This window comes from Pollachius pollachius (genome assembly GCF_949987615.1).
Source record: "Pollachius pollachius genome assembly, chromosome: 18".
In the NCBI taxonomy this organism is placed as follows: domain Eukaryota; kingdom Metazoa; phylum Chordata; class Actinopteri; order Gadiformes; family Gadidae; genus Pollachius; species Pollachius pollachius.
Window position 1 is genome coordinate 9492840 of NC_136951.1, and position 19747 is coordinate 9512586.

A 19747-nucleotide genomic window follows, 5' to 3' on the forward strand; every position below is an offset into this window, starting at 1 on the left:
GAGGCTAACACCACCCTGGCCCCACTCTGCTCTCTAGTCCCACATGTATGCTAATAGAAACATCCCAGCTAATGCATTCACTTGGTGTGTGAGGCGCTCAGGGATTTACCGCAACACCGCAAGCTCTGAGACTGGGCCATGGTGCCAGGTGACAGCTCTTCATTTTCCTCCCCACAATTACAGACCTTGATAATAAAAGGGACCTTTTGAACAAGCACCGCCTCACAAAGTCTTTTGTGTTGTGTTCCCTCAACATTAACAAAGCTCTGCATTCCCTCAGTCCTGCGCGCCCTTAAGAAGGCTCTGAGCTGGCAACCCCAGGCTTCCAGCATAAGTCCCTTTCCATCACCCCAGTGTGATTTATTCCAGTTATTACGGCAATGCTGCCGTATTGATTGCGATCGTTTGAAATATCGTGACACATGTCAAGTCTCCATTTAGAATTTAGGACAAATTCCCCTGACTTGTTTACGCCAGGGCCCGAAGAAGCCATCACCATAAAGATGCCAGCGGAGCCACTCTGCGGCTCTCGGCGATTCCACATAGTCAATTTCTTTATTTTATTTTCATTTCTATTGACTTGATCCGGATTATGATAATGCGCTAAGGAGTGGAGTTTCTCCCGTGAGCTACCCCCCTCGCTGGAGTTCATGTGTTTATAAAGCAGGCTCTTAGGGGACTATGGGGGGCCTGACCCGCGTCGAGATGCAGGCCCGCTGGAATACTAATGGCTGCCTCTCTGCTCTCACCTCAGAACCTCGGATTATCCTCAACAGGCTAATGTGCCAGACACACACACACACACACACACACACATGCACCCTGACATGCACAAGTACGCACAGACACACAGTTTTGTCAGTCTCACCTCCTCCTTTTTGTACATGTATCCACAATTTCCACCCCCTTTGCACACATTTAGAGATCCTGAATGTCAAGCGCATACGGCTTAAACTTGAGCTCACTAAATCCTCTCCTCTCTCCTTTCCTCCCTTCCTTCCTCCCTCTTCCCTCCCTTCATCCCTCCTCCCTCCTCTCTCCTTTTCTCCTCTCTCCGTTCTTCCCTTCTCGACCCCATCCTCCTCCTCTCCTTTCCTCCCTCCTTTAATCCTCCCTCCCTCCCTTCTCTCTCCCCTCCTCCCCCCTTGCTCTCTCCCCTCTTCTCTCCCTCCCTCCTCTCCCCCCTCCTTCCTCCTTCCTTCCCCCCTGTGGGCGTGCAGAGATGTCGGGCACGGGACCAGACATCTCCCAGGTCCACTGGAAGCAGCAGTGGCTGGAGAACGGCACGCTCTTCTTCCACGTGTCTGCGACGGGGGGCCCGGAGGCGCCGCTGCAGACCACGCAGCCCTCGGACCGCCAGCCCGCCCACGCCCTGCATGAGCACATGCACCTGCTGCACATCTCCGTCATGGTAGGTGGGAAGCATGCGCACACACACACACATAATAACACACAAACACACATGAACACCCACACACACACATGAACACGGACACGCGAACACACAGAGACACACAGACACGCACGGACATACACAAACACACACACCAACACACGCACACACCAACACACAGAGACCCAAAGAGACACACAAACACAGACACGCACGAACACACACGCACACGAAAACACGCACAACGAACGAACACGCACACACACCAACACACACAGACACACTCGAACACCTATGGCTTTTGTTCTTCTCAACCTCGTCTCACAATTCAGGCTTGGGATTGATAGCAAACAGGATCGAATGCTTTCGCTCGCTTCATATTTGTTTTGACCAATCATGTTGCTGGTGCTAGGGGACCAGGGGGGGGTTCGCTGTCAGTAATTGGCTGACAGCGAACGCATACTCAGCAGGCACTGGTGAACTTTTTCCGGTGGGAAGGCGAGCTGAAACATCCATCAAATCCGCACCGTGTAGATTGGCCGCTTTAGAATCAGACTTATCAAAACCCCCTTCTGAAAGCTTCATCCATTCACCCAAAAAACATTCTGTATTTGATAGAAAATCTCTGTTACGAATCAGGGCAATAGGTGTAAATCCGCCCCTTGCAGTTGTTGGTTTCAGGCCCAGGCTCTGACCCCCCAACCCTACAAGATTATTCTCTCTCTCTCTCTCTGCCTCTCTACCTCTCGACCTCTCTCTCTACCTCTCTCACTAACTCTGTTTGCACAAATCCTACGAGGTAGACGTGAATGTAGGGCGGCAGCGGGCCATGATCATTTGCTTTACATGCTCAGCATGTGCGCCACCTCTTCGGCTGACCTCGTTCTCTCCCGCCGTTATTAGTCATGGTGGGTGGACACGTTGGGACCCCTTTCAAGTGTGCATTCGACTGAAATGCAGGTGTCACAATATCAACTTGCACACACACACACACACGCATGTGCAGGCGGATATGATTCTGCTGAATACCAACATACGTGAAACCACTGACCACTCTCTGTCGTGGTTGGTTGATTGCATATAAGGTGTGCATTCACAGAAACACACATACAGTATATATATATATATATACACACAAACAAACAGACACAGGAGTGCATATTATTCTGCTGAACCCTCAACATTTACATTTCGCTCCCACTCTCGCTCTCTCGCTCCCACACATCCCATATCTGTATCCTCACTCCGCAAAGCCATCTGTGGTAATCTCCACAGTCCACGAGCGTGCACCTGTGCACATACACACCCTCATGCACGCAGACACACGAGCACACACACACGCGCGTACGTATGCCTTCATACTCTACACATACGTGGCAGATTAGCCGCCTCCCACACACCTCAGCCTCCTGCAGAGTGAGCTCCCACCGCTCGCATTGTGTTTCCCTTTTTTTATCTTTTCATTCTGCACCTCTGTCAATGTTACCCCGTTTCTTTCTAACTCAAGTTCTAACTATCAGCCCTTGACTTGATAAAGTCCAGATACTCTCCCCCCCCCTTCCCGTTACTCTTCATGGGGCCTACGTCGACGGGTCACCCGTACGCTCCCCTCGGCTGTTTCCAAACTTGAATCTACCAGCCTAGCTTCACACCTCAAAACAACAATGGCCGACTCTCTTTATATCATTCCCTCTGAAGTTCTCTCTCTCTCTCTCTCTCTCGTCTATTTTTATCTCCATCACTCTGTACTCCAGTCTGCAGATATTTTCCTCGCCATCCCCCCCTACAGCACCTGCTTTATCTCACACCTCCTCAACCCGTGCATTTAGTTTAACGGTGTGACTTTTTGTCCTCCGTTGCCAGTTCTCGTTTAAAATATTCAACCCCCAAACCCCTCCTTCACCCCCACCCCATGCATCTCCCTTGTCTCTCGCTGTTACGCACACAGCGGCAATTTGTTTTGTGTTTTTCTGTGGTTCCACTCTCTGGGTCGTCCTTGGACAAACCTCTGTGTAATGCGTCCTGCAAGCCTGGCTTCACAAGGTGGTTGATTAACACTTAGGCCTAACAAACGCCCCGTTCCCGTCCCGCGATCTGCATGCAGGATCGTTTTAGCAGCGTCCGCCGTGTCTGCCCTAGGACAACAGGGTTGGACTTCCTGCCCTCTGATAGAAGTCACCTTTATGAAAAAAAAAGTATAATAATAAAAATAACTTTTATTTATAGTTAGTTCGCAGTCTTCCGTCCACTTTGTATGCAGAGTTTTGCAGATTTCACATCGGTGGGCTGCATTATTGGACAGTATTAGAAAACAGTGCTCTACTTTGAACTATTTACTTCTTCATACTATGTCATTTTCGAGGCCCTTTTATCCTCGGTGTCTTCCAGTGTGTTGAGATATATGTTGTCTCAGCCAGGAACCCTGCCACTACCCTCTGCTGCAGACAGTAGGGCCCCTCTATCGCTTTGATAGATAACTCAAGTGGACCATCGTCTGCATACATCTCAGACTGGGGAGAACGCTCCGTAAAATAGAACATGAAGGATAATTAAGGGTGTGTTGCAGTGTGTGCAAGGAGAGGGGAGGGGGTGGGCAGGTCGGGGGGGGGGGGGGGGGGGGGGGGGGGGGGGGAGGAATATGCAGACAGTCAGAACGGCAAGAAGGAAAAGGTGTAGCGGGCCTGGCCCCCGGGGTCCCTAGAGATGTCTCCTGGCTCCGTGAGTGAACATCATTAAGTTTGATGCTGTCAGTATAGGGGCAGACGGTGCTTTGAGTGCTCTATTCGTTTGGCATTGAGCTGTCGACGTCTCACTCACTCATCCTCCCTTCTCTCGCATTTCAATGCTCTTTTTTTTTACCTCCTCCGACACCGCCACCTTCACCACCACCACCTCCACCACCTCCACCACAACCTCCCTCTCCTCTTCCTCGTCCTCCGCCATCTCCCAGACCGGCGCTCCATCATTTCTGTTAGCACAGGGACGTGGGTTCTGTGTGGCAGACGGATATCAATATGAAAGCATTGTCTGTCCAATATAAAGAGATTGTTTTGGACATGTCGACATTCATGTCCAGGGCTTCCCCTGTCTGGTGTGTTGCTGCAGAACCCTGCCGCATATTATATGCAATACATAAAGTCTAAGGGATATTGAAGCTATTTCCGCTGCATATCTTTATGCTGCATATTTTAAAGTTTCATTATTCAACTTTTCAACTAGCTGGTGGCTTGAAGGTTGTTTTGAAAAGCTTATTCAAAATGGTATGGCTTCCCATACCTCTCACTTTGTTTACGATAATCTTATTATTGACACTCCAGTAAGCCCTCCCACCCACTCCCAGCCAACTGAGCTATGCAGGCATGGGTGGCAAAGTTTAACTTCCAGTCAGAGTTGACAGAACACTTTGAGTTTGCTTTGGGAATTCTGAAAATCTTCCTCAACTGGGAAGGGCTCAATCTTGCATATTGTGACTATAGTTATGCTTAATATATTAAAGATTCTAAACGTTTTATGTATGTGTTTGTTTTCTTTCCTGTGTTGCTTGCATGCCTCAACATCAATATTTGATGTGACTTGCACACCTGAAAATGGTGCCAGAGTTTCCAACTAAAGCACATATCACTATTATATAGTTATATAATAGTGATATAGGATAGTTGGCTTGTGTTTACGTTCGTAGCAACAAATACAATTAGCTTTGACAGTTAGAAGTGCTCACCAAGGAGCTTTTACCATCCCATGGGAAGGATTTATTTTGGGAAGCGTCCAGTCTGCTGTAAACTCTATTAGGCCACACATTGTCCTCGTGCTAATCCTTGAATAAAAAGTGTGCCCTGAGTACTTCCTCCCTTGAGCTATTTACGGGCTCAGCGCTTGACCTTTTAAGATGGCCTGTGTTGAGTTGTCGTGCCAACTTTCTTCTTAACCTCTAGGCCAATAAATCAATAGACCGATAAATATCCAAGTTCCATTATATCCCCTCACCCCAAACAGGAAAAAAAAGATTATACGACGTAAAAATATTTAAACACACTTTGCAGAGGGAATAAAGTACAACAATAAGTAGAAGAAATAAGAGGAAATAATAAGAGGGAGATCCGTTGTCAGGGTTTGTAAATGGAGGAGATATTGAATATTCTATACTGTATTGGGGGTTGGGGAGGGGGGGATTTGGCATTCCTCAGTATTGGAGGAAACAATACCCCCGAAAAAATGCATGGTAATGCCCATGGATTAAGCATCTCCTTTTTACAAGACAAAACAGCAACAGCATACAATAAAACACAATTAATCATACAGTGAACAACATCCAAAACCACCAAATAAACATTTGTTTACACTTTTTGCCCGACAACACAGAAGTAAGACGGAAGAAGACAGACAGTCACATTTACCTGCTGCAGTTTCAGTGATATATCATTTTTTACTGTATATTATTGTTTATCGAGTTCTCTTGAGTTATTGAATTCAGACAGTGAAAGGAAAAGCTAACACAAACCAAACCCACAGAAGGAAGAAGACACAGAAGGACAGACAAGCATTAAGACAGGGTGACAGACCAACACGACAGACATGAAAGACACGAAAGACGGACACGACACACTGACAGGAGAGCAAGGCAGTCTGTGTCTCAGCGCCAGCTGGTATTCACCATGAAGACCTGCTGGCATTAAAACACGTTTGCTTTCGTTACACTGGCCTCAGAAGAAGAATTATTCTGCATTACTGCATATAAATCTGTGCCTAAGCCTTTTGCCTGGAGGCATTAACGTGAGGCCATTGATGTGTTCTTTCATTCTCGCTGTCAAAACGATCAAACACGCCATTACTACCTCTGCAACCGAGGTGATCCTTTTTCGATTTTTTGTTGTTGTCTTAACACTATTTAGTCGCTTGGATGTTTGTTTGAGGGGGAGGATGGAAGGAATGGAATACGGGGTGGAAGCAGTCATAAAGACGCCTGCATTTTATTTCTCCTTGATGCATTTGCTTGAGTTGGATAATGGGAATTGGTTGCAGTTTGGTGCTGATGAATGTGTCTTTTTCAGATGTGTGTTTTTAAAGGCTGTCTGTTGGAGGTTGTGAGTTTGTTTAGAGGCAGTGGTTTCGGATTTGTACAACTTTGTGAAAAAAAGTAGATTGTTTCGTTTACAAAGACGTGTCATGTCCCAATGTGTGCCAAAACACATTTTTGGAAAGTACACATGATGAAATGGCATTGTTTTCAATATAAGGCCAGGATATCAATCCAGCGAAAAAAGGTGTATTAGTTTATATCTATGCCAATATTAGCATGTTCGTTCACGTCCAACTTTTAGGTTTATTTGTCATTTGTGCGTTAGAGAACGAACAAGTAACATATCAGGCTTTTGCATAGTATGGATTGTCAAAACCTATCATAAGGGCTTGCAATTCTGCTGACCAAAACAACGTTTCTATTAATGTTGCATCACTTTGTTATGATATTTAATGGTTATTACTACCTCAAACCTATATGACACAGAAAACTGTGGGTGTCTTTTTATTTGCATATCAGTAGACATAATAGCATTAATTCTATGACAGCCCTTTACCTGAATCAACTACATAAGGTGTAATCTCACAAAAGGAAAGCATCCATCTGACTTAATGCACGTTACACTCGAGTCAACAAGAGAGGCCTTGTTCAAGCAATATAACACTAACCTAAAAACGTAACACAATATAAATATTATGTTAAAATAAAGCCCTATTGTTGCCTGATGTTGGTTTTACAGCAATTCTACTACACACCCTCACACACATCCAAACACACTGTTGTTAATTTAAAGGCCATATCCAACTTCTTCAGGTGTCTGCATAAAACATGAGGTTGAGGCGGAATTGGCTTTTCAAAAGTTTGTCGCAATGGCTATTGCCGAGCTTTGCCTTGATATTTGAATCTTTCAAAAAGAGTTGCAGTCGATAGAGCAATGAAATTGAACAGAATTTGAGTCAAACGCCAGTGCAGGCATGTGTCATAACTACGTAATAAGGCAATATAGCAGAAGTAAGCAGACATACATTTATAAACTTCTGAAACACCTGATGAAAATAAACTGTATGAAACTATAATTACATTACATTTTTTGGTCCATATCTTGGTACTGCAGTAATTCAACTGAAGGTAACCCAATTTGGACCAAAGACGGATACTTTTTAATTTTGTGGGAACTTTCAGCCGGTCTCTTTCAGTGCTATTTAGAGCTACTCTTCTGTGATTAAGGAGAATCAATGTGATTAAGACATTCTTGATTGTTTTCACCTCTTATTCTCCTAAGCTGATGCACAATGCACAACTAGGGACAGGGACCTATTTCAACAGGGCTGGGCTTTGTAGCTGCTTGGGTGTTTGACTCCCAGATGAAAGGTACTAATATCGTTCCTCAATCTCTAAAGCCTACCTGTAGGCCTCCTTGTACAATAAATGCCTGAGCTCCACCTGCTTCCTAATGATTTGTATCTAGAATCACTATAAGTTTTTCACTTTCAATGAAAGTGCCTGCTTGATGAATGATAAGTCAATTGTAAGTTTTGCTTACTTTAGCTACTATTAGGAACTGGAGGGAGTTTTACCAATTCTTGCAATTCCAAGTTATACAAATATACAGGGAATACAAAATAGGCAGGAATAGATTTTCTCTCTCTGGAGAAGTCTAGACAAACCTCTCCCTGCTGTGATGCTCAAGATAAGGATCGCCCAGGCTTTTGTTTTTGCATCCCATTATTATTGTAACTTGTCGCTGATGTGAAGAAAATGATGTGAATACGATTGCAGAAGAACACGATTCATTTTGCATTGTCTTGGACAGTAAGGGAAAAAGGGGATGTATTTGTTTTTTTCAACTGAATGACATGATTCTATTCAGTGGTAGGGATGACCAAATTTAAACCGACAGTTATGCATATTGCAAAAAAAATATGGACATTGTAGCTCTTGTAGAAATGAATATCAAATTATTTATTTTATATTCATTATTTATAATTATAATAACACATATTACACATATTATTCTTGAAAATAAAATGATTCTATTATGTGGACTAGCAATTCAACAGACTAGTAATTGAACATTTTGGTTGCAGCGTTAGCATTCATGAGCCAATTCTCTGCTGATGGTGTATAATGATGATTAGTCATCATACAGTCCACCACCGGTAGGTCAGATTTGCACAAAGGGCTCAATACTCCAACAATTGAAACTCAAAAGCATCCGAAGGCTTCAAAAAATTGACTTTTAATTCTGTATGGCACATATTGACATAAACCTCGCTGCTCTGGGAAGAGCCAATTATTTAATTCAAGAGTTTAACAAAAAAATTAATTGTGCTCGGCTTTAATCGTTTTTGCTGATTCCTTTAGATTTCAACCGTGTTTGAACTCTGCTTACCACACCACTAAAAGCTAATTCAACTTTACATAATTCAAGATACTGGACAGAAATGGGACCAAAATGCAAATCTTTTAGTTTTAAAGATGGAACGTTTATGTGGTCTAATCCATGACATTATCTTCCTTTTATAACTGTCTATTGTGTTTAGGTTTGGTAAACTACTATGGCATACATGATTTATGAGGTACACATTACATGATGTGTCCAGTGGGAGGATGGGGTGGTTCTCACAGTTTACGTATTTCAAGCGACAGCCAATCAGCGACCTGGAACACAACTTTGTATGCCTCTTGATCTGCTTTCGAGTGAATTGCCTGTGTAACTGAGTGAATGGTTTTGAATCATCTTATGTACAACATTTTCTCTTGCTGTGGCAATTGTGTTTTTATATACAAAATAGTTGTGTTCAAGGCTCATGAACAGGCCAGGTAATCTGCACTTGAGGTACAAATACATTTTACATTGTCCCTCAAGAGTTATTTTTATGGAATAGCACAACTCCAATTAGTCATGGTCAAATACTGACTACTGTTTGATGGAATAAGCAAAGTCTATGTCGTTTATGGCAACATTCACCAAGGCATGTTGTGGGCAACAAAAAAACGTTGGGTTACTTAACGTAATCCCTGGTTCTTTGATAACTTTGCTCAGTGTTTCACTATGGGAATCGCCTAGGCGTGACCTACTACGGAAGCTCCAATTGCACCACGTCTGTCCTTGACAGACAGGTCGGACTGTGCCACAGGGCCCCGCCCCCTGCACCTTTACAGTCGACCCTCCCTCCTCAAATCATTTTATACTGGTTTCTTTCCGTGTAAATGCAAGGAGGGACGTGTTGGTGAAACACCTCACTCTGTTATCAAAGAACCAGAGATTACGTTAAGTAACCTAAAGTTATTTTTCTAACTTCGGTCTATGTTTTACTATGGGAGATATAGACCACTCCCGTATTGCATACTTCTCCCAAAGCCATGCAAATTCAGCCAGGCAGCAAATATCAGTCTGAGTCTGGTGAGATCGTCTCCAGCACGGCTTAAGAAACAGAAGGCCCAGAGACATCCAGCCTATAAAACAACAACACAAAGGTGTGAGGTGTAGCCCAGCTCGCCGCAGCACAAATGTCACGCACTGACACTCCTCTGAACAAGGCCCATGAAGTAGCCATGCCCATTGTGGAGTGGGCCCTCAAGCCATGGGGGGGCTGCAAGCCCCTACATCCATAAGCAAGAAATATAGCTACAATCCAGTGGGACAGCCTCTGGCGGGACAAAGGCTTGCTCCTATGGGGAGTGGCCCAAGACACAAATAATTGATCCCCCTTCCGAAAAGCAGCCGACCGACTCACATGCACATGCAGAGCCCGCACTGGGCATAATGTATTGAGTCTCTTCTCCTCCGCAGAGGAGAACGGAGGCGGGTGAAACACAGACAGTTCCACCGTGAGACACCTATAGGCCGACTCCACCACCTTAGGCACAAAAGCCGGATTGGGCCGCAGGCAGACCTTGGAGACCCCCGGAGCAAACTGCAAGCAGGAAGGACGGACAGACAATGCCTGTAAATCACTCACATGCTTAGCCGTGGTTAAAGCTAAGAGCAATGGCACTTTCAGCGACACAAACTTCATCCCCACCGCCTCCAACGGCTCAAATGGGTGATGAGACAGGGCATCCAGCACCACCGATAAATCCCACAAAGGGACCAGGGGCCTGGAAACGGGATCTTGCGACGCAGCCCCTTCATAAAGCGACAAACTAAGGGATGCTGCCCTGCAGGCTTATCCCCAAAGCCAACATGACAAGCTTAGATGGCCGCCAAGTGCACTTTAATCGTGGAAAAGATTAAAGTGCTGTGTTTCCTGCAGGAAACACAGTAGGTCCACCACGGAACACTGATATGGAATGGCGTGCCTCGGGTCGCACCAGTCCTCAAAAACCCCCCACTTGCCACTGTAGAGCCGGCGAGTGGAAAGGGCCCTTGCATTCTGAATAGTGTCAACGACCTGTGCAGGCAGGCCCGCCGCATTCAAGTTCCACCACTCACGGGCCAAGCCCAGAGCGCTATGCGGTCCGGGCGCGGACGGTAATTCTCCCCGCACGCTTGGGAGAGAAGCGTGCGGGGAGCGTGTTTGGCCACGGATGGGCCAGCGCATCTACCCCTAGAGGAGCCTTAACGTCCGACAGGGAGAGAAACAGCCGACACCAAGCGTTTTCCCGCGAGGCGAAGAGCTCTACGGCTGCCACGCCGTACCTCTGCCATATCTGTCCCACAACCTGTGGATGAAGAGTCCACTCCCCATACAGGGGGTTCCCTCTGAACAGAAGATCTGCTCCTCTGTTCAGGAAGCCTGGTACATGTGTCGCCTGAAGGGACAGGAGCCTGGTGCTGCTCCACAAGGTAATTTCCCGAGCTAACTCGTGTAGTTTCAGTGAGCGAGTGCCGCCCTGCCGGTTGATGTATGCCACTACAGTGGAATTGCCTGTCTTTACTAAGACATGGCGGCCCCGGATAAATTGTAGGAAGTGTTTTAGAGCAAGGAACACTGCCCAAAGTTCCAGGAGGTTTATGTGAGCCTGAGCTAGATTGTGGCTCCAGGTGCCATTCACTGCCCTGCCCATCATTGTCGCACCCCACCCTGACAAGGACGTGTCCGTTGTCATGGTTACCCTGGACAACACCGCCCCCAGCTCCGTGCGCACCGACCATGGGCGGAGAGCAGTAACACACGCTGGTGTTACTTTCACCTTGCGATTCAGACGGTGACTGACGCAGTGCTGCGACCCAGCGCTGAAAATCTCTCATCATCAAGAGCCCAAATGTACTACTGATATCACCGAAGCCATAAGGCCAAGTAGGCGGAGGCATAACCTGAATGATACGGCCTCTCTCTGCCCGAAGAGGGAGAGACGTTACTCTCCTCTCTGATAGTGTGACGAGATAAGAGAGAGTGTTTATGTGGAGACCCAAATATTCTGCACATTGCGTGGGGTCCACACGGCTCTTTTCCCAATTTATGCTGAATCCCAGAGTCCTGAGATGGTTTGCCACCGTAGCAGAATCTCCAAGTGCCTGTTCGCGTGAATTGGAACTTATCAGATAATCGTCCAGATAAGAGAATATTCTGATACCGCTGTTCCTTAGCTGTGACAGTACTGCCTTCACACACCTGCTGAACACTCTCGGGGCCAACGACAGCCCAAACGGGACTACTTGGTATTCATAAGCCCTGTTCCGAAACGCGAACCAGATAAATTTCCGCTGCGCGGGATAGATGGCGATGTGAAAATATGCGTCCGAGAGATCTATCGTTACAAACCAATCCCCTGGACGGATTGAACGACAGAGCACTTTATGTGTCAACATCCTGAACGTGTGTTTGCGCAGGTGTCTGTTTAACACACAGAGATCTAATATGGGCGGAGGGACGAGCTCCCTCTCTTTGGAATGAGAAAATAACGGGAGTAAAAACCCTGTTGGGCTTGCTCGTTTCGGACAGCCCTGTTTTTGCAGCAGGGATGATATTTCGTCCTCTAGGATTCGTGCCGAATCCCCACTGGCCATAGAAACTAACACGCTGTTGAATCTGGGTGGTTTCATAGCAAATTGCAGTCTGTAACTCTGGGGAACAGTAGACAGAATCCACGGGTGAACCGCGCATGTGCGCCACTGTTCCACTGGGACAGCGAGCGGGCCCATGTGATTGTGCTTCAACGACGTCCCCCTCGGGACCCGAGGGGAGAGGTCCGCTCTTATAGGAGGAGCGTGAGCACCCCCTATGGGAATGCAGGGACCAAGATGTTGGTTTATTTTGGTTTGTTTCATGCACTTCACCCTTGGCTCTGGGCCTGGTTGTGAAAATTCAGGGTTTATTGTTTTCACATTTAAAAAGAGTGAAAGTGCTTGGTGACACTGTGAAAGTGCTTGGTGGCACTGTGTCAACTGTTGCCCCTGTCTCAGTTCGCACCGAACGTGAGGCGAGAGAGACTGAGAAAGGGCCCCTGGAGAACTTGAACATATCCAGGTCCCTGAACCATGGAGCTTGGGGCTTTGCCCTACCCTCCCAAGCTTTCTTTTCTTCATTGGAGGGGAAGAGAGATAAGCTGGGAGCGCTAGGGTGTACGCTTCTTCTTCCCATCCCCGGGGTGGGGAGAGCGGTTCCTGGCTGCCGCAGCAGCGAAGGAGTGTTTGCCTCATGGCCTTGGGTTCTCCGACCTAGGCTGTTGGTTGGCCTGTGGGCCAGCTGTGTGGGCTGGTCTGTAGGCCCTCTGAGGCCTGTTCCCCCCGTTTTTCCCTTGATGGCGCTGCGGCGGCCGCAAAGCTTGACCTCGCTGGTTGGGGTGGGCGGGGAGCCTGTTTTCGGGGAAGGCAGAGATCGAAGGCTTCTCCTTCCTGTTTGATGAGAGTGCTGGTCTCTCTCATTTTCTCCAGTGCTGGACCAAACAGACCCTTGGTTGGGTCATATGCAGCATCCATGACCTCGGCTTTCTGCGCGTCACCCAGTCCAGAGGGATTGAGCCACAACGCTCTCACCTGAGACCGCAAGTCCCATGACTCGGCCACAGCCCTGAACTGCGCCCCGTGAGGAGCGTAGGACTAGGTCATTGACAATGCAAATTTCATCCCTGAGTGCTGGATTGGGTGATCCAGAGTCTAGCTGACCCATTTCTTCTAGGATTTCTTCCTGATATGCAGACAGCAGTGTCATGGCATTGAGTGAGCATACCGACTGTGCTGCATACTTATACCTTCTCTGGTAAGTGGAAGCGGTAAGGCGGTCCATCTTACCAGGCAGAGAAATGCCCGAAGAAGCGGAGAGAGTGCGACGGTTTGGGTGGAGGTGGTAAGCCACTGAAGGCTCCACCGCTGGGGGTTCAGCCAGCCCCAGCTCTCCCATCCCGTGGATCTCAAGCTTTGAGCAGCCCTTGGTTGGAAGCTTAAATGGGCTGGACCAGTAGCGGCTCATTTCCTTCATGCAGATGGGAACTGCTGGCAGGAGCTGCTTAGAGGGCGGTTGGGCTGGTGGGAGCCTCTTACCATCATACAGGTCTCTCTCTGCCCAGTCCGCATCCGGTGCCGCAGGCCAGTGAATGCCCAATTTAGCAGCGGGCCGTTTACACACCTCATAAAGGTTACCATCCACTTGTTGCACAGCGTCAGAGGCGCTAGGGGGTCTCGACTGTTGGACAGGAAAAGTGGAATCATCTTCCTCTTCCTCTATCCCGTCCATGTCGAGGAGGTCAGAGTCGGCGTCGCCCTCTGCGTCCTCAACGCCTAGCTCCGCGTAGAGGAATTCCCCGAATAGCGGAGGCACAAGCGAGGATGCCGCCTCCATCATGTCTGCCCAGCTCGTTGTCTCTCGGGACTGATGGGTGCTCGTTGAGGCTTTAGCGGTGGCACCCGCCAGGCAGGGGTCCTGGTTGGTAGTCACCTCACTCTAAGCCTTCTTTCGAGAATTTTCTCCGGCATCGATGCACAGTGAGCGCATGAATGCGGGTCCGCCAGCGAAGTTTGAGCGTGTTTAACGCCCATACACGCCTATGCACATTGGGTGGGGGTACCGGCCTGATATGGAGGCTCCACATGACGTGGGACACAGGCGGGATACAGCCTCCCTTTGGCGGGGTTGGCGGACGAAGACATGGCGCAGAGTTCACCTGCCGTGACGCGTTAGCTGTTTCGGCTCAGCCAACAAACAATGTTAACCATGCCGTGGTAAGCTCGCCTTGACGCGTTAGCCGATAAGCGGAACAAAATCCTTGACGGCACGTCTGTGAACTGTTAAGCAGTTAAAGCTAGCCTAGATGAGCTGAGGGAGCTTGAGTAGCTTTCTCACGGGAAGAAAGCAAGAATGATTTGAGGAGGGAGGGTCGACTGTAAAAGTACAGGGGGCGGGGCCCTGTGGCACAGTCCGACCTGTCGGTCAAGGATAGACGTGGTGCAATTGGAACTTCTGTAGTAGGTCACGCCTAGGCGATTCCCATAGTGAAACATCGAGCGAAGTTAGAAAAAGAACATTGACTGCTAGATAACCTCACATTGTAACCAGTACAAAACCATCTGTATCGCTAGAGAGTTGGCTGTGCTTTTTGAGATTGGAGATCATTGCTGCTTCGTTTTCTTGGTAGTTGATCCAAAGAGCAGTTGCTTACCTACTATTTTTTCAATAAAAGGAACACCCTGCTCTTGATGTGTTGTGCTTTTGTTTTGTTGGTTGAATGTGTGTTGTGTTGTCACCGTGGAGCACAATGGCTGCTCTGTTTTATAGATGTGTTGCCCGTGGTGATCAGAGTGAATCCTGCTGTGCTTCTATTGTTATTATCTGCCAACACTCTCATCAGTCTTCCAAGCCAACAGATGCAATTGTATTCATTGACCACCGACAACAACAACACAAACAAACAAAACAAATAAATCCAAAAAGCCAAATCAAAACATGACGCTCAAACAGTCACACTTGACCCTTCTACAAAACATTATTTTCCAGTTCGAACAGCTCTGCCACTCGAAGGGAAGGCGGGTTGGGGACATACTTGCCCTTTTTTGATCAGTAGTCTCTTTCTGTCCAGCCTACATACAGCCATTTAGGAGTGGTGGAGGTCAATTGCTTGGTAAGCTCAAGAGAAAAGTACCCACGTACAGGTTGTCCGACTTAACCATGGCTAGGAATACAGATTAATCCCCATGCCATTGGTCTCCTGCAGTCATTCACCCGGGTTCTTACTCAATACAGACAATATGAGCAAGGAGTGTGAAACAACTCAAAATAATCAATAATTTAACATAATAAATTAAAAATAATCGATATTTGATTGGCTTAGGTATGTTGATATTAAGCTAGGCATTCACCTAACTAATTCAGCATCTCCACACACTTTAATTACTTTAAATGCTAACGGGCATAATAAGCCTGAGTTTGTGAATTTACAGTAATATAATCACCAGTTTTGTTCTCAGGCGGAGCTGCTCCCGTCTTGATTATAGATTGATTATGTTAATGTGGAGGTTTGTGTTGTAATTACAAAGAATCATCTTCATGGAAAGATAACAGAGTTTAGTCAACCTGAAAATAATCTTCTCCTGCACAGTATTCAATAAACTCCACTAGTTTTGTTTTCATAGATATGATGGCCCTTTATTAATCCCAATGTCCAAGGAACAAAACCTGGATATCCACACTGTTGAATGCATAATAATATATGGCAAAATATATCTTAAAACACAAACTGAGATTACATTACTTCTTTACTTTGTGATTTTGAAATTTATTTTTAGCCAAATTGCATTGGAATGTGTTTAGTTTAATCCAAGCAAAAAGAGCCCATGGATAAAGAAAAATGTAGAGGAAAAATGAAGATCCAGCCACAGCCTGAGGAGGAAGTTATCAACCATCAAGTCTCTGCTTTCCGATTCAACTGGGAGAGTACTTCAATTTTACTTGAATTGCAATGTTGACTTTCACATTTATATTAGATAGAAATTAATTGAATGAATGTTTAACATTTGCATATTAGATTACTATTTGCAATACTTGCAATTTAGGTTTATATGAGTACAATTGTAGTATAGGCCTAAGGATTAGGCAAACACAAGGTGATATGTGTGAACCCCTTCTAACCCTCACTTTCAACTGTTTGTATATATAGTAATTGTCCTGTTAAGGCTCAGACAAGCTTACTTGGTGTAATAAGCTCTTCAGCTTACTGGGTAGAGCACTTGCTGGTCAATCACTCGATATCAATGATGGTAAATGTAAATCATAACACAAAACAATCAAACTGCAATGAAACCCGACTGATGTGTTTGTGCAGCCTCAATTTCCAATGTTTTGAATTAAATGTCATTAAAGCATCCCTTTAAGTCGCCCCCTTGTCTACCAATTCTGCTGTAGTATTTGCTGTATCATGTAATGTAGCCCCCAGCTACCTTTTCACGTCATGGTTCTCTAATCCAGTTTAGGTTTTAACATATTTTATTCCTTCACACTATCCTAAAGCCTCTACAGTTTAGAGGGTTGAATTTGTGCATGTTGCGGTGTGTTTTCTGACTTCAATGGCCCTCTCTCCGCTTGCCTGTGTGCACAGAAGATGCATACAACTGCACGCTGTGTGATCAGTTCAAGTAAGGTTAAGGGGGAGTGAAGTATACCACTCAGAAAGTGTAGAGTTGAGTAATGGTGCATTGTGGGCTAAAAAGCTACAGAAAAAGGGCAAACCATGACCCATTTCCACAAAGAGCACAGCTTCATTAAGTCAATACCGCTGCATTAAAGAGATTAAATCAATCTAAATCAACCCAAATAAACATCCACAACCGTCAATGCATCTTGGTTTAAAGAATTGCCCGTTTCAACCACATTCTCTGGCTACCATAAAAGCTTGTCCGTTCTGCCTGTGTAAGGTAGATGATGCGGGTGCAGAAGGCAAAGCACATCACTGCGATATAAAGGTGAGTTATCAACGTCCATTCTTGGGCAGTCCTTGCCTGTCGAGCCGAGTGCCTACGTGAGCGCTCCTAGTTAACCACAGAGGGGGGCGGAAGGAAGGGGTCCACAGTCAGCATTTGTCTGCGGTCACTGCCTGTGTAGCGCCTTATCAACTGTCACCTCCTGTCTCAGCCACCCCCGCTGACACAGAAGGTTAAACCAGGATACATGCATACTTTGTGTTTTTTTGAATGGCTCCTCCATTCTCGTCGAGTTTTCTTCTAGATACGCTGGTAATTATGCTTTTGTGTCTATATTTTAATTTGTATTAATACATTTGTTCCTCAATTTTGGCTTAAAACATTGTCTTTTAGATAAATATGTCATATTTTCATGGCATAAAGTATATAGCCAGGGTGTACATAACCTTTTTAGTAAGTTACTCAGGTGAGTACCAGGAGATGGTGTTTGGTACTCACTCCACACGTAGAGTTGTTTAAAGTTCCCATTTTCAATACACAACTTCTTAAGCACAGCAGTGTTTTTTTCCAAAACCTTTTGGTTAATAAAACTGCAGCAGCTTGACCACGGATTGGTATAATGTCTCACAGTAACGGATGTTGCGATCAGCTGATTTTGCGCAGTTCTCCAGTGTGCGCGGTGCACACACTGGAGAACTGCGCACATAAGCGCTCATCATTCATTTCGAGCAAGGAGCCTTGAGCTATCGACAATACCGGTTACACTTGTTAAGGGAGATGTCCTGTATGGGCCTGGCAAGTTTCAAATTCCTGCCAACTTTTGAAGCATCTTTTGGCATTTTGCATAAAAAGATTTACAAAAATTCCCTTAATCACACATATCCATAGAGTATGTTATTTGGTTGTGTTTCATTTTCACATTTGTTTATTAAGAACAATATTTCCTAAAACTTTCAACGTACGCAGACATTTATCCAGGCGGACATTATGTGTCCAAGATGCAAAACTGTCCAGCATACACCTCAGCTGAGAATGCCAAACTCAAATGGAACCAAGGATGACCTCTACACACCTTATTGCATTCTAAGGGAGTTGCTTTCTAAATACCAATTCAATTCAATGTAACTGATATATCTCCAAAGGCAACCGTTGTCACAATATCCCTGCTTTACCACTGTGAAGGCTACACCAAGTGTTGCACACTGTGTCCACATCAAGTTAAGTTTTATTCTTCTTACATGTTTTGTTTAATGGGTCGCTGATATAAGATCAAAAGTCATCAGTACATCATTATTTGTCTGCCTTCGATATGTTTACTGCTGCTGGAGATCATCCCATAAAAAATAGATGGCACAATTATAATCCTTCAACTGGTTGCATCAAGAATTGTATTATTAAGATACGATAAGATATCCTTTATTCATCTCAGCAGAGAAAATGACTCTTTCTAAAGGCTCAGCTTTGACCACTCATTTGTTCAACCTATGATCTCAGAACTCCCTTCCGATACTCCATTGTCAAACTAATGTTTGACTTTTTCCATAGTTTATAATAAAGATGCGGACATTAACAAACCACAATGCTATCAGTAAAATGTATTTAGTCTAGCCTTGGATTGCTCCAGAACGCATGATCATCATCATTATAGTATCTTATTGTCTATTGTTACCATATTATGTACCACTTAAAACGCTATATAAAAAAAGTATTGCTACTAAAAGATGACACATATGAACTTGAGACTTCTGACTTGGCGCTGACTGTTCATAGCAGCCTTACGCCTGACTCACTTAAGAAAGAGGGTGAGCCGGTGTCGATGGTGATGAAACTATGCATGCATTTGTAATTCCCATTGAAGTATCGTCCATTGGTATGATGCTGCATATCACATGCAATCATTATTTCACAGTCAAATGTACTTTATAATGGAAAGTGGCGGAAATAAATGCAATCATGAAGTTTAATAAGCATCAATTGGATAAGGTTAGATCTAGAGATATGAATGTATTAAACCACCAAAATAATTTCCCTGGAAGCATCATATACAAGGTTTTAGTTAGTTTTGAGTTACTGTGAACGTTATCCGCTTGGGACCAAACTCTTCTGAGGCAGTGTTATGCTATATTATACTTTTAATTTGACCGAAAATGTCCACAGCATCGCACAATTTTTTGCATCTGATATCGTTGCAGGTAGATCCTGTTCCAAAGAGAACAGTGTATGTAGTATCTTTGGATTGAAAAACCCTTACAGCTGGGGCATTTGTTCGGGGTATTTGGGCTGTCCTTTTCAACAAATTAGACATTTTATAATTATAACCCATGCCTTCTTTTTATTCTAAAGAATTAAATATTGTTCAAATATTTTTTTCTATTTTTCCCATTTTAAGTAAAGACACAGCAGCATGACATTGCGAGACACAATTTGCAACTGGGTTTTAGTCTGTTAATCTGGGACCTCACTGTTTAATTTCCAAGGTGTGTTATTATCGGGCGCCAAACAAAGTTCCTCTGTACACAGTTGAATCCAACCACAACCA

At 45.4% G+C, this 19747-nt stretch overlaps 1 protein-coding gene across 1 annotated transcript in view; it reads left to right on the plus strand.

Annotated features, from left to right (window-relative positions):
* Positions 1 to 19747, plus strand: part of astn2 (astrotactin 2) — a gene marked incomplete at both ends in the record, with an annotated part of 274785 nt that overhangs the window by 41036 nt on the left and 214002 nt on the right. Inside the window, one exon of the mRNA XM_079755910.1 lies at positions 1221 to 1411. Within this exon, the coding sequence (XP_079612036.1) occupies positions 1221 to 1411 (191 nt within the window). The remainder of the gene's footprint in view (positions 1 to 1220; positions 1412 to 19747) is intronic.